Source organism: Felis catus, chromosome D2 (genome assembly GCF_018350175.1).
Source record: "Felis catus isolate Fca126 chromosome D2, F.catus_Fca126_mat1.0, whole genome shotgun sequence".
Classification (NCBI taxonomy): Eukaryota; Metazoa; Chordata; class Mammalia; order Carnivora; family Felidae; genus Felis; species Felis catus.
In genome coordinates this window covers 18158206-18173589 of record NC_058378.1, presented here as the reverse complement: position 1 = coordinate 18173589, position 15384 = coordinate 18158206, and the positions used below count along the sequence as shown (strand labels likewise).

At 52.3% G+C, this 15384-nt stretch overlaps 1 protein-coding gene across 7 annotated transcripts in view; it reads right to left on the bottom strand.

Annotated features, from left to right (window-relative positions):
• Nucleotides 1-15384, bottom strand: part of PGBD5 (piggyBac transposable element derived 5) — a 119390-nt gene that overhangs the window by 17171 nt on the left and 86835 nt on the right. For 5 of the 7 annotated variants that reach the window (XM_045039955.1, XM_045039956.1, XM_045039954.1 and 2 more), the window contains exons 4-6: nt 6669-6743; nt 5921-6101; nt 1653-1850 (exon numbers count right to left, since the gene is read on the bottom strand). In XM_045039955.1, the coding sequence (XP_044895890.1) occupies nt 1653-1850; nt 5921-6101; nt 6669-6743 (454 nt within the window). The remainder of the gene's footprint in view (nt 1-1652; nt 1851-5920; nt 6102-6668; nt 6744-15384) is intronic. The other 2 variants (XM_019814059.3, XM_023240431.2) reach the window with 1 other exon arrangement.

Here is a 15384-nt window from a genome sequence, read left to right as displayed (position 1 = left end):
GCTCTGTGCTGACCGCTCAGAGCCTGGAGCCTGTTTCGGATTCTGTGTCTCCCTCTCTCGCTCTCTCTGCCCCTCCCCTGCTTGCGCTCTGTCTCTCTCTCTCTCTCTACCCCTCTGCCCCTTCCCCGCTTGAGTCCTCCTTCTCTTCTAAATAAACAAACACAAAAACAAATACTCTAAGATGTGAACTAATAAAAAGATTTCCTGTGGCCACCCAGCTGCCACTCTCCACGCCGCCTCCCTGCCTCCTGGCGTCTCCTGCCTGTGGCACCCAGGCTGGGAGCTCACCCGTGGGGCTCTGTCTGCTCCAGGGCGGGCCTGGCTCACAGGTGCCCATGCCATCCACCCTGGGAAGCTTCCAGAGGCGCTGCGGGAGGGGCCAGGCCATGCCAAAGGCATACAACCTGGGCTTTTTAAGGGTGTCTCAGAACGGGGACTTTGTGATTTATAACCAAGTACTTTAGAAACGGAAACTGTAACTGAAGGAAACACAAACAGTAAGTTTTAGCATACTTAAAAATCAACCCTACCAATTTTCTCTTTTTCCCCATCAAATATCCTCCTTGCTGGTTCCCTTGATGATGGATTTAAGCCTCCCAACCTTTGAGATTGGGGTTTTTAAGGCCCTGTCCTCTTAAATCCTATCGCAAACTTTGCAACTTGTCACGCATAATTTGGAGGGAGGTGGCTCCTACGCCCTATTCTCGAACATTCTCCCTGTGAGAGCCCTTGTCCAATCACCAGAGTGTGGAAGTCCAATTCAAACTCGCCCTTTGGCTTGCAAGGTCAATTTCAAACATCTCCCCCGAGTGCCCTTGACACAGTGATACAGTGACGGGCGGCGTTCCATACTTCCTCAACCCCGAGTCCCGTGGGTTTGGGTCCCTAGACTGTCATCTCCACTGAAATGTAACAGAGCCTAGGTGTGTGTGCGGGGTGAGGGGTGGGAATAAATGAACAGACATTAATTAAGCACACACACACACACACACGAGACACACATTCACATACACCACACGTGCACACCGATCACACACACAGACACCCCTCCAACACAACCGAGCGCCCCGCAGCGTTCCTGCAGCAGGAAAGGGGAAACATGTCTTGATACAGACAACTATAGGGGATTTGCAAGTACACGACATGACGGGACAATTTCGGTGAGGCGCCCTCTGTCATCTGAGTTCCCCTGTCAGTGGCTTAAAGAGGCGGGGGCTGTAGTTACTTTAACTGCAGACGCCTTATGGATTTTAGACCCCGAGGAAAATTGATGACAGAATCACCTGACCACCCCCAAATCCTAGTGGATCATCTCGGAGGAAGACGCCGAACCAATAAAAAAACAGCTGATGTGTTCCCCTCCCATCAGAACAGATCCTCGATGCCGAGGTGACCACGTGAGTGCTGGCCACGTACAGCACTCAGAGCGACCACAGACAACCCTGGCGGCCTGCGGACCCCACCCTGGTCCCTTCCTGCTTCTCTTGGCCGCCGACAAGCAACGGGGAGCTGGTGTCGCCCCCCCCCCCCCACCACCACCAGTCAGGTGCAGTGGTACCGAGTCCCCGGCCCAGAAGCTCACAGTGATGGGGTCACCTGACACCTGAGCTGCACAACCCCCCCCTCCCCCCCAGCCCCCCCTGAGGGCCCACCTTGCTGCACGGGCGAGTAGGCATTGGTCAGGAAGCGGAAGGGCCCTTTGTTGTACCAGCAGATCAGAGACATGTTCCCCTTCATCTTGATGCGGTGCTGGCCCCGGGCCGGGGGGGTGGCCGGGTTGCTCAGCATGGACGGGGGCAGGCCGGTGCAGTCACTCTTCCTGGGGCTGAGCAGGCCACAGCAGTAGATCTCTGCGGGGGAGACGGACACAAAACCGCGTCCACACGGTCAGGGAGGCCCCGCGCACGCCGGTGGAAAGGACGGGCCTGCCCTGTTCTGGGGCTGATGCTTGGGGGATGGGCCCTCTAGACGTCCCTGCAGGGGAGACCCCTGAAGTCTGGGGACTTCTATCCCAGAGGTGCTCTGTCCCAGTACTTCTATAAGAACGTTCAAGATTACATGTGAGACCGGGTGCCTGGGTGGCTCCACTGGTTAAGCGTCTGACTTTGGCTCAGGTCATGATCTCGCGGTTCATGAGTTCGAGCCCTGCACTGGGCTCCGTGCTGAGAGCTCAGAGCCTGGAGCCTGCTTCAGATCCTCTGTCCCGTCCTCTCTCTATGCCTCCCCCTCCCTCAAAAAATAAAATAATAAGCATTTAAGATGTTACATGAGACCATCGCAGTGAATCAGCGAGTCTCTTCAGAGCGCTGGCTATGTGCCAGGCTCAGGGCTGAGCATGTGCACCTGTCCTCCCATCTGCTCATGTGCTTCTAGAAACTTCTGCACTCTGAGGAAGGAGCAGCTACTGGGTGGCCACTAATGCACAGACGGTCCCACGGAGGCAGGAGGGATTGTGAACGGAGGTCAACGTGGACAAGGAGGCTTTGCTAAATTCTGTCCTGGGCTCAAGGCCTTTCCTGGCCCTCCCCACCCTCTGGCCTGCCCCACTTAGTGGGCCAGGTGGCCACGGAGAGCCACGGCTTCTCCCTGCAGCCAGCATCCTCAGTCTGGATGCCTGGAGGGGACGTGAAGCAGCACTTTTGACTGAAGTCGCTGGGGAAAGTCTCATCCGGGGTCTCCCGTCACAGACTGAAGTTCCCTGAAGGCGGACGCGGTATCATCAATAACTCGAAACATTCTATGACCTTGTGCGCGCGCATCTCCGGCCCGCCCTGGGCGCGGGGGGCGGAGGGGAACGGGAGGAACTACCTGGGTCCCACTGCCTAATGAGCACCAGTGGGTGCACTGGAAGAGCCACTGGGTGGCATGATGGAGCCTTACTGCGCAGAAGCAGAGGGCTGCTGGCCGCTCGCACCTCTGTAGCTCCAACTCCAGCTACCCCTCGTCTTAATATTTAAGAAGAAGGAACTGTTTTTAGAACAGTGGGGAGGGGCGCCTGGGTGGCGCAGTCGGTTAAGCGTCCGACTTCAGCTCAGGTCACGATCTCACAGTCCGTGAGTTCGAGCCCCGCGTCGGGCTCTGGGCTGATGGCTCAGAGCCTGGAGCCTGCTTCCAGTTCTGTGTCTCCCTCTCTCTGCCCCTCCCCCGTTCATGCTCTGTCTCTCTCTGTCTCAAAAATAAAAATAAACGTAAAAAATAAATAAATAAATAAATAAATAAATAAATAAAACAGTGGGGAGCCTTAGATGAACAAGGAGAAAGGATGTTTTAAATTCTCCATCCGAGGCTCCGTGCACACAATCAGCCAAAAACAGCAGGTGCAATTTTTGTAAGAGGGGAAGGAGAAAACCCAAACAGCATCCAAGTCTCCTGAATCTGCCCCTTTATGAAAATAGCGTTTATTATATCAGTGTCTTCTTCTGGCTGTTTTACAAAGCAGACTCTGTCCACGGAGGGACGGCCAGACTCGCAGCTACGATGCCCTTCTTCAATCCTGGCTGCCCGTGAGAATGTCCTGGAGGGCACCAGCCCAGCCCAGGGCAGCCTGGGGGAAGGGGAGGGCACGCAGCCACCAGTGTGGGGACAATGGAGAACCACCAGCCCAGCGTTTCATCATCACAGTGGAGCCACGCAAGAAGTGCACAGGAGCTCCAGAAGCTTCCAAAAAACAGGCAATGAAACCTTTGCTCGTTCTCGGGAAAAGCTAAATCCCAGTGTAATTATTTTCTTCCCAGTAGAAGATTCTCTTCCGTCCTTTCCCTAATTCCCTGAGCTGGGGAGCGTCCTTTTCTTTCCAGAATCACAGGCCAGCATGGCCAGCTGTCGGGGCAGCAGCACTGATGGCCCGTGACAGTCCTTGGGCACCCGCACTCTGACACCAGCCCCCCCAGGACAACATGCCACCTGACTGCACCACCTGACTCTTGGTCTAGGTGACGGGAGCGTATACCGTGTGATGCCGGGTGGCCCCAACAGCACGCAAATGCTATCTGGGCGGTTCTAGGAACCCCAGGGCTCACGGCCCTGCACCCACAGTCGGACTTGAACGAGTGGGCGAGTGGGGATGGCAGCCTTGGCTCTCGCCACCTGCTCTAACACAGGAACCCCTCGTTCTCCCGAGGGGTTCGGTTAGCACGGGTCAGGGTCCATTTTCTCCAATCTTACTTCCACGGCCCCTCTTCGCGTGGTCGGATCTCTCCACCCTGACTTCTCCCAGCCATTAAGCACGGAGCCCTGTTGGACACTGGACTTTGCAGATGAGTCAGACGCAGCCAGGGCCAGCAGAGCACCCAGTCTAGGGCTGCTTCCTTGCCGCAGTGGCTGAGGTCAAGGTCAGAAGCTGTTGGCTCTCCATTACTTGAGAGGGTTTTGTTTTAAGGCCGGATGTCTGATCTGTTGCTAAGCAATCGGTCTGCGATTTCAGTGGCTGCCATAGCAGAGGAGAGGCTTTTTATGTTTCTCTTGAGTGGATGAGATATAAATCCCCCAAATGTAGGACAAAGCAAAGGATATACAGCTTGCTGTCAGGGTCCCTGACTTGGTCCAGACCTTTTCCTGCAGCCCCCATTTCTGCCGGGGCCACAGAAGGCTTCCTAACCTTTGAACAGATGAACGAAGCATCCCAGCACCATAGCGCACTAAGAATTTTCTGAGGCCTACTGTCCTGCTGACTGTGTTAATTCTACATAATTCTCTGTGACATCTGCGCCAACTGGAGGGGCCACATTATAGATGGGGATGAGTCCAGACTTAAGAGCCTTTGTAGGAGCTGGGACTAGGTGCGACAGATCAAATGTGTGTGTTCCCCTCAAATTCCTCTGCTGAAAGCCTAATGCCCAAGGTGATGGTGTTAAGAGGTGGGGCTTCTGGGAGGTGCCTGAGTCATGAGGGTGCAGCCCTCATGAATGGGAGCAGTGCCCTTAAGAAAAGGGACCTCCGGGGCGCCTGGGTGGCTCAGTTGGTTGGGCAAGAGACTTCGGCTCAGGTCATGATCTCACAGCTTGTGAGTTCGAGCCCCGCGTCGGGCTCTGTGCTGACAGCTCGAAGCCTGGAGCCTCCTTCGGATTCTGTGTCTCCCTCTCTCTGTCCCTCCCCTGCTCACATACTGTGCCTGTCTCTCTCAAAATCAACATTAAAAAAAAAAAAGAAAGAAAGAAAGGAAAAGGGACCCCAGATGGGGCACCTGGGTGACTCAGTCAGTTAAGCATCCAACTTCGGCTCAGGTCATGATCTCACGGTTCGTGAGTTCAAGCTCTGCGTCAGGCTCTGTGCTGACAGCTTGGACCCTGGAGCCTGCTTCTGAGCTTGTGTCTCCCTCTCTCTCTCTACCCCCTCACTCCCCACTCACGCTCTGTCTCCCTCTCTCTCAAGAATTAATAAACATTTAAAAAAAAAAATAAAAGAGAAGAGAAGGAAGAAAAGGAAAGGGACCCCAGAGAACTCCCTTATCCTTTCGGTCACGTGAGATCGGCAACCTGAAAGAGAGCTGCACCCAACCACGCTGGTGCCCTGATCTTGAACTTCCAGCCTCCAGGCCTACAAGGAACAAATGTGTGCTGTTTATAAGCTGTTGTCTGTGGTAATTTGGTAGAGCAGCCCGAATGGACTAGGACACTAGGAGAATCCCTCAATGGCCACGGTCTCCCAACAAACGACACAACCAAATGTGACTTGGGCAGACCTTTGTGCCGACACACCCCCGCCCAGACCGCAAGCCTATGGCCGTATCCCTGCTGATCACCAGCGCCTGGCAGGGTCCAGGCCTATGGCAGGCGCACGGCGGGCTGAAACCAGCGTGTTCCCTCCTGGCCCAGCAGCCCATGGGCTGTGCCAGTTGCTACGCACCTGTACCCCCAGACCTCTCCCATCACTCCTCAGGGGGCGAGGGGCCCCTCTCGGACGGGCCCGCCACCCGACAAACCTTGCTTTTCCAGCTCCTCGAACAGGGTCAGGCTGGTGATGCTGGGCCCCGTGAAGATGATGTAGTTCTTGCCCGCCGCGTTCCGGCACAGGCTTCGGGCGACCATGCTGTGGAGCTGGGGTTTATTCTTCAGCGCATCCAGCCCATCGGGGCCCCCGCCTTCCTTCAGGTGGACGTAAATCTTGAACAGACACACACAGGAGTCAGAGAGCTCCCGGCAGGGTCAGGCCTGGGACCCAAAGCTTCGGGGAGGCACAGGTGGCCGTCGCCGGGCCAGAAATGAGTGGGAAGGCCACCTCTTCCCTGAGCCACTGGTTCCACGGTCCCTATGACACCATTATCACCTCCTCAGCCTGCAGAGGCCCCAAGTCACTCCCAAGGCCACCCTGTAACCTAGGCAGCTAGCTGGTAGCTCAGCCCAGACTTCTCGGTTTGCAAATGTCAAGGGAGGAGAAGAAAAGGGACAAACGCTCACACGTGATGGATTTGGGAGCTGAGGTCAATGCAAACATCCCCCAGTCCGGAAGCACGGGAGGGACTTGAGTTTACAGTAAATACAAGGTAAAGGCCACCTCCCCTGTAAGGGATAAACTTATCTGTGACCTTTCCATTTGAATACAGCTTTCTAATTCGCAAAGTGCATCTGCAATTATTCCTTATTCCTTCCAGAAGCCACGGCGCAGGCAGAAGAGGTAGTGTTCACCTCCCATGGCAGAGGAGGAGACAGGATCGGGGATTAAAAACTCACCTGAGCTGCCAGGACCAGCAAAGAGGATGGGCCGGAATTAGCAAGCAATTCTTCAACTCTTTGTGCCATGAACATCTTCCAGGGACATCCCCAAGGGGGTCATCGCAGGGAACGGGAATAGATTCAAGAAAAAGTATGGTTCTCCCAATGACCGACCGAGTCATGAAGAATCTATCACATGGGTATTAGCTACTGCTTTCCTTAAGGGAGAAAAGATCGTCTTGGGGAATGTTCTAGGTGCCTTTACTGGCAGCATTTCACAAGCGAATAGTGCACGGAACTGCGGAGTGCAGGCTTGCCCATGAGGACAGCCGATGATACTCTGCACTGCAAAACCAACATGGCCCCAGGGAGGACCTGGGCGCATCCACAACACCTGTCCTTGGCCAGAGAATCACTTGCAAAATACAGTGTCTGATGTTCCAGAGGCAGATGAAGAACAAGTGAATATAGGGGCGCCTGGGGGCCTCAGTCAGTTAAGCGTCCGACTGCGGCTCACGTCATGATCTTGCGGTTCGTGAGTTCAAGCCCCGTGTCAGGTTCTGTGCTGACAGCTCAGAGCCTGGATCTCGCTTCGAATTCTGTGCCTCCCTTTCTCTCTGTTCCTCCCCCACTCACACTCTGTCTCACTGTCTCTCTCTCTCAAAAATAAAGAATAAAAAAAAAATTAAAAGAAAAAGTGAATATAGTCAAATTTTATTTATCTTAAAGCTTATTTATTTATTCTGAGAGGGAGTGAGAGAGAGAGAGCAGGAGAGGGGCAGAGAGGGAGGGGGAGAAAGAGAATCCCAAGCAGGCTCCATGCTGCCAGCACAGAGCCCGACGCGGGGTTTGAACTCACAAACCACGAGATCATGACCTGAGCTGAAACCAGGAGTCGGAGGCCTAACCGACTGAGCCACCCATGCGCCCCGGGTAAGTCTAACTAAAAAAAAAATTTTTTAAGTTTATTTGTTTTTGACAGAGATAGTGCGAGCATGAGCTGGGGAGGTGCAGAGAAAGACAGGGAGACACAGAATCCGAAGCAGGCTCCAGGCTCTGAGCTGTCAGCACAGAGCCTGATGCGGGGCTCGAACTCACGAACCATGAGATCATGACCCGGGCCGAAGTCGGATGCTTAACCGACTGAGCCACGCGGGCGCCCCCGGGGTAAGTCTAATTTTAAAAGCAGCTCATTTTCCGAGGGCTAATCCTGTCCCACAAGTTCACCCTAGATCCTAGGTCCAGTGTCTCTAAATAAATACATGAAATATAAAAATAAATAAGTAAAAACACTGCCCTGCTTGAATCCCGACAGCAAAGGGTTCAGAGAATCCTGCTTCTCTCCTGGATCTCACTGTAACCTAGAGAGGATCATATCTAATAGTTTCCTGCCGGGAGCTTTCCCAGATGTGGCACTGAGTGAGCCAAAGCCTCATCTAATCGCTACAGCACTGTGGTAGGTCCCTTGGAAGGCGGACTGTCCAGGTGCCTGGCTAACCTCCCTCCCTCTTTGAGTCTCTGGAAGCACAGATGACCTCGGGGACGGGTGTGGGGTGCCACGCAGGGGTTGCACGGACCCTCCAGAGGATCCTGCTGGATCCAGGGTGCCAGAGAATCCCTCACCCGCGCTCCAGAAACTGGGCTCCTCTGCTCATCGCGAGGGAAGTCCCAGAGCACGGGGCAAGTAGCTGAAGGCAAGGGAGGGACTTCCGAGCTCAAACGACCCCCTGCCACGGCAGAGGAGGCCACGGCAGTGGCCCCAAATCACCGGTGATGTGCAACCCTTCCCAGTCACCAAAGCCGGAAGACATCTATCCACCGGGATCACCTCAAAGAGCATCCTCCCTGCTTATAGGGCAATGTGCAAACGCCTGCTTCTCTAGAAATAAGGTGACGCCAGGACCGTGTTGTGACTTTCGTGGGCCCTTCTGCTTCCATGGGCCTCTCTTCCTCCACACGCAAATATTTAAAACCACATTTTACAACTGCACGGGCGTCAAGGCAGACGAATACCTTAATATGATGTATTAAAGCACGTTCTTCAACTTCAAAGCTTGTTTTCTCCCCTTCCGATCGAAGGGAAACAAACATTTTCACATTTTGCCTGGAAGTGTTGCGGGCCCTCGACACCGTTCCCGCTCTATGGAGAGGTCAGATCCAGGCAGTGACGCGAGGAACGCGTTCTAAAATTTGGAGATAGGACGTGAAAAGGTAACGAACGTGGCGGCAGCGGGAGGAGGTGGGGACTAGCCCAGCATGTGACCAGGCGGAGTCTGGGGTACAAGCAGCAGCCCCAGACAGGGCATCGGAGACATGCATCGGAGAAGGTCAAGGATGAGGACACACGGGTAAGAGTCCAGAGTGCACAGGTGCAATGAAATCCCACGAGTGGCTGAGCTGGGGATCCCCAGCATTTGGGGTGGGGGGGAGGCAGCCACGGGCAAGGGGCTCCCAGAGAAACACAGAAAGGGAGGGTCAGAGAAGGAGAATGAGAAGAGAGAGGCAAAGGGGTCAAACGTGTTAAGGAGGAGGAAATGATCCAGAAGGTCCCACGACCTAGCTGAAGAAATCCTGGATCTGTTTTTGTGGCATTACAATTCCCCCGAGCTTAGTGGCTTAAACAATACCCATTCATTAGCTCGCACTTCTGTGGATCGGAAGTGCGGGCGTGGCACGGGGGAGTTTTCTGCTCCTGGTGTCACAAGGCCGCAATCCGTGTGTCAGCCGGCTGTGTTCTCAAGCCGGCAGCTGGGATCCTCCTTCGGGCTCACTCAGCTGGTGCCCTTGTGGCTGGAGGACTGAGGTCCTGTTTCCCTGCCAGCCGTGAGCGGGGACTGCCTTCAGCTCCCCCGGGCCACCTGCGCCCCTGACCACATGGCCCCTCCACCTTCAAAGCCTGCCTTGCAAACCCTCCCTCGGGATGAATCCCTCCCTGCAAAAATCTCTTCGCTGGGAAGAGGCCGTTTCCTTTAAAAGGCTCACCTAATTATGTCAGCCCCACCAGGATAATTGCCTTTTTCAGATCAACTGATTTGGGACCATAATTAGACCCACAAAATCAAAACTCCCTCGGCAATGCCTGGACTAGTGTTTGAGTGGAGAAGGTATGTGCATACCAGGGGCGGGAATCTCTTGAGCGTCTTAAGAGTTGTGCCTACATATTAACTTCAAGAGCAGCATTTCTAAAAACAAAAAACAAAAAACAAAAAACAAAAGCATCATTTCTAAGGCTCCCAAGACCTCCGACACCGTAGCTGACAGACGGAGTGCTGGCCTATGTTATTACGACCAGCAATGGGGCGCCTGGGTGGCGCAGTCGGTTAAGCGTCCGACTTCAGCCAGGTCACGATCTCGCGGTCCGTGAGTTCGAGCCCCGCGTCGGGCTCTGGGCTGACGGCTCAGAGCCTGGAGCCTGTTTCCAATTCTGTGTCTCCCTCTCTCTCTGCCCCTCCCCCGTTCATGCTCTGTCTCTCTCTGTCCCAAAAATAAATAAACGTTGAAAAAAAAAATTTAAAAAAAAAAGACCAGCAGAATGGAGGGGCGCCTGGGAGGCTCAGTCAGTCAAGTGTCTGCCTCGGTTTTGGCTCAGGTCATGATCTTATGGTTCATGGGTTCGAGCCCCGCATCAGGCTCTGCACGGACAGCGTGGAACCTGCTTGGCATTCTCAATCTCTCTCTCTCTCTCCCCCTCTCTCTCTGCACCTCCCTTGCTTGCTTGTTCTCTCTCTCAAAATAAATAAACATTAAAAAAAAAAAAAAGACCAGCAGAGTGGAGATGATGTTGGCTTTATTCCCTGGAAGACAGACTGATCTCAACATACAATGTGTGGACCAACAATACCATCTTCCTTACATTCAAACCCCCCGTTACTGGGGACAGACCACTCGTCACCGTGGGGAATGTTAAGCCGGTACAATCTTTTTGCAGGGTAATTCTGTAGCATGAACGAAAAACGTGAGCCGAAGTAAAAACCAGTAAAAACCTGCTATTTTACTGATAGGTTCCACTTTTAGAGATTAAATCTAACACAACAATCAGAAATGCAGATTAGATCTAATGTAACATATCAGAAATGCACCCAAGGGCCTGCCTATATATATATACGTATATGTATGTATATATATATGTGTGTGTATACATTTATATATATATGTGTGTGTGTGTGTATATATATATATATATACACACACACATATGTGTGTGTGTGTATATATATATATATATACACACACACACACATATATATAAATAAAATGTATACATTTTATATATATGTGTGTGTGTGTATATATATATATACACACGTGTGTGTATATACACACACACACATATATATATATAACCATGTATCTCAGAATTTTTTTTGATGTTTATTTATTTTTGAGAGACAGACCGAGTGTGAGGGGGGGTGCAGAGAGAGAAGGAGACACAGAATCCGAAACAGGCTCCAGGCTCTGAGCCGTCAGCTCAAAGCCCGACATGGGGCTCGAACCCATGAGCCAAAGTCGGACACTCAACCGACTGAACCACCCAGGCGCCCCAGAATATTTTTTATAACGGCAAAAAAAATTAGCAACAACCTAATTACTCACACGAAAAGGAGGCTGATTAAAATTACTATCCGTCGGTATAATGGAATCCAGTGCAATGTCTTTTAAAATCATGATCTACAAAAATTATTTAATAACATAGTAAAAAGGTTCACGATACCCTTCTAATTAAGTATCTACGTTATAAAATGGGGTGCGTGTGTGTTTATATAAATATGTTGACTGCATCCTCAAGTGGCTATCTCTATACGTTGGTATCACAGACATTTTGAAATGTTTACGTTTTGGGATGCTAAACTATAATTTCATCACAAACAGACGAAATATAACTACAGAAGAACTTCCCTATTGGGGTCACTCACGCACAGGTGCATTTGGATCTCACAGGATTTGTTCCCCAAGACAACCCGGATCTAAGTTAGTGGCTGTTGACATTATACAGGTATTAGTTTCAGGTATACTGATCATCACGAGAAGTGTAATCACCACGTGTTACCATCCAAAATTATTACACTATTACTGACTATAGTCCTATGCTGTACTTTTTCATCCTCACGACTTATTTTATAACTGGAAGTTTGTACCTTTTTTTTTTTTTTTAGTTTACTTTGAGAGAGAGAGAGAGAGAGAGAGAAAGTGTGAGCACAAGTGGGGGAAGTGCAGAGACAGGGGGAGAGTCCCAAGTAGGCTGTCCACGCTCAGCACAGAGTCCGATGCGGGACTCCAACTCACGAACTACGCGGGACTCCAACTCACGAACTATGAGATCCTGACCTGAGCCGAAACCAAGAGTCGGACGCTTAACCGACTGAGCCACCCAGGTGCCCGGATGTTTGTACCTCTTAATCTCCCTCCGCCATATCTATCCCCCCACGCCCCCCAGCATGAGCTTACTTTTAAAGTGATTACAGGGGCACCTGGGTGGCCGGTTGAGCGTCTGACTTCGGCTCAGGTCATGATCGCGCGGCCCGTGGGTTCGAGCCCCACATCGGGTTCTGGGCTGACAGCTCAGAGCCTGGAGCCTGCTCCGGATTCTGTGTCTCCCTCTCTATCTCTACCCGTCCCCCGCTCATGCACTGTCGCCGTCTCTCAAAAATAAACATTAAAAAAAATAAACTGATTATATACTAGGATCTACATTTAAATAAGTAACATAAAAAATGTAACTTCAAAAGTCCCAGTCAAGGGGCACAATTTATTTTATTTTTGTTTAATATGAAATTTATTGCCAAATCGGTTTCCATACAACACCCGGTGCTCACCCCAACAGGTTCAAGGGGCACAATTTAGAAGGAACTGTCAGCTGGGCAGTTAAAACCTGGCCAAGAGAGGAAGGGCCCAGCCTGACAGGTGCTGCTTGTCCGACGGGCCCTCTGGTCCAGTATCCCACTGGCCTGGGTTTGCTTGGACTGAATTACTTCAGCTGGTCAGAGCTATCAATTCAGACTCCTTAGCTGAACGAATAAATCGGTCATTCTATGAAAAAACCCCTGAGCCTCCAATGGAATCTCATCCCAACTCCGCCACTGCTGTGACGGCTGAAGACACACACATGAATTATGTCCGGATCTGCGAGCCTGCCCTAAAGATCAGTAACCTGAGAAAGGCAGCATCGCTGGAGACCCACACATCCACTCCTATACTGTGCCGGGCACTTTCCGTAAGAGCCACCGAGAGGCAGCGCCGGAGGAAACAGCCTTCATTTAGATGTGTAATTGCAGGCTGGTGTGGCTCCCAAGGGGTCCCGTCTCTCCCTGGACACATGTGGAGACAGCATCATTACACTGAAATAGTCCCAGCAGCACGGAGAGCACAGGGCACTGCCCGCCCCTGGGAATGTGAATTTGCTGCAGACGCTTTACTCTCTGAGCCACGAGCTTGTCTGACAAAGGTCTTTAGGGCAGAAAACTGTTATGTTTTCATTGCCAAGCTTTTCATTTTCTCCTACCAAAAGTTTTTCTTGCTCCTAGGACTTAACTAACTTTCAGATATATACAGGAAGAAAAGAAAAGAAAATTGGTCAATACACGGCAGGACGCTTTGCCCCGGGATGCGACTGCTAACGTGGCGTGTTTTAAATTGTCACCACAACGGAAAGGGCCTTAGGAAACCACCTTGGGGGACACACATAACACGTAACTGCCTCAGCCTGCTTCTGAAAGGCCTCAAGACCTGGAGCAGGGGGGCCCAGCTCTCCTGCCCCACCCCCACCGCGCCTTCTCAGCACACCGGTGACAGCTATAACGACGGATGGATTCACAGCTCGTTATGATGCCCCCACGAAGCTGTCACTGGGGTTCTGGCACTCTCCCCGTCTCGGGGAGAACCTGGTTCGTCTCTGCTGGTCTTGATCACTGGCCCTACTTCTTTTCCAGAACAGAAGAGGATCAGGCTTCCCCTGTTGCCGTTGTGTATCTGTAGGAGCACGGCATCTCCGGGGACTGGGAAGTCACTCAGGATCGGGGTCTGTGATCCTTTGCTCGAACCTCCAATTGACAAGCTGTGCTTGGAGAGGGTGGAGGGTGGACTCCTCATGGGGCCGGGGGTGGGGGGAGCAGTGTGGGAGGGCATGGTGTGCACTGGCTGAAATTATGCAGAATGAGCTCATGGAGATGTGGGACACCCCGGGGGTTGGGCAGGGGATAGCCACTGGTGTCCGTAAAATTGAAGCGATATTCCCTTACCAGGGGAGGAACGGGGCCTACTGCAAGGAGACGGTGAAGGCATCAGTGCTGGGTTTGATGGGCTGGGGCTCTGCCGTTTACTGGCTTGTGTGGTTTGGGGCCAGTAACTTAATTGCGCTGAGCCTTGGTTTCCTCATTTGTAAGGATCATAATACGCTATGTACCTCGCAAAAGGCCACTGCCTGTGATGAAAGCTGTGTGTGTAAAAAAAATTTTTTTTTTTTTTTAAATAGCAAAGCTCTATGCGCGCGCTCCACGCCCCCTAGGCACGTGTGGCTGGTTTTATTTAACCGAAATTAAGTAAAATGAAAAATGCAATCCCTCAGTCACACCCGTCGCATTTCAAGTCCTCAACAGTCACGTGGGCTGGTAGCCGCTGTCACGGAAAGTCCGACTGGACGGTGCTGCCTTATGTCACCCTCGGTTTGTTTAGCCCGGTTACTTTCCAGCAAAGTCTGCCGCCCGCCCCCTTATTGCCGCCTTGTGCTACCAATTTCCCCTCACGTGGCCTCTTCCCTCGACTGCGGCGGGGAAAGGCCCGTGCGCCAAGGTGGTTCTTCTCTAACCGTGCGCCTTCAGCACAACTGACCCTTGCAAGAAACTCACTTTTGTTTCATTCCAAAGCACAAACCTCGGGGAGGCTTGCGGGGAGGGGGGTGGGGGGGCGGGGGCTAGCATCCTGTGGGTCTTTGCACCCGTTCACTTCCGTGTGGTTGTAGAGTCTAAGCTCCTTGCGGGGAAAGCCAGGGTTCAGTCTGGTCCAGTCAGTAGTGCCTGATGCACGTATAGGGCCACTGGATATTTACTGTCACCTCTGAACCCCTACACGGTGAGGAGGGCAGGGCAAAGTAACCCCACTCAGGAAGACTGAGGAGGAGATGATTCTCAGCCACTTGCTCAAGGACACTCAGAGATGATGTGACAGATGTCTCGCACCCCAGCCAATTCCACCCTGTGACATAACCACCTCCAAGGTGGCCAGGACGGAAGAGCGCGTCCCCAGCACGCACAAGGAGACAGATGGACGAGGGCCCTGTGCTGCCCGGTTTTTGACTCCAGAAGCAAAATCCACTCCGGTTAATTAATCCCACTCTGATCCTGGCATTTCGAGCGAATCCTGTTAAAAGACTAAAAATCAAATCAGAAGAGACACCCCTTCCTGCAAGTTCCTCAAGTCCTTTCCACATGAAAAGCAGGTCTCAAACTAAGGGAGATGGGGGACAGTTGATGCTAAAACCATCAATGAAACAACAAGCAAGCTGGGTAAGAGAAGAGACGCGAGGTTTTTGCCTCACGTGAGAAAATTCCCCCAGGCAGCCTGGCAGTTAAGAAGGTGGGATCTGGGGCCCGGAAAGGCCAGGTTTAATCCCAGGTCTACCGCTTTATGGCTGACCCCTTGGGCGAGGTAGCTCCCCTCCCTGTGCCTCAGTTCCTCACCGTGGAAGGGGCAGGAACACTGCCTGTGTCGTAAGGCTGTGGTGAAGAGAAAGCGAGTAAAG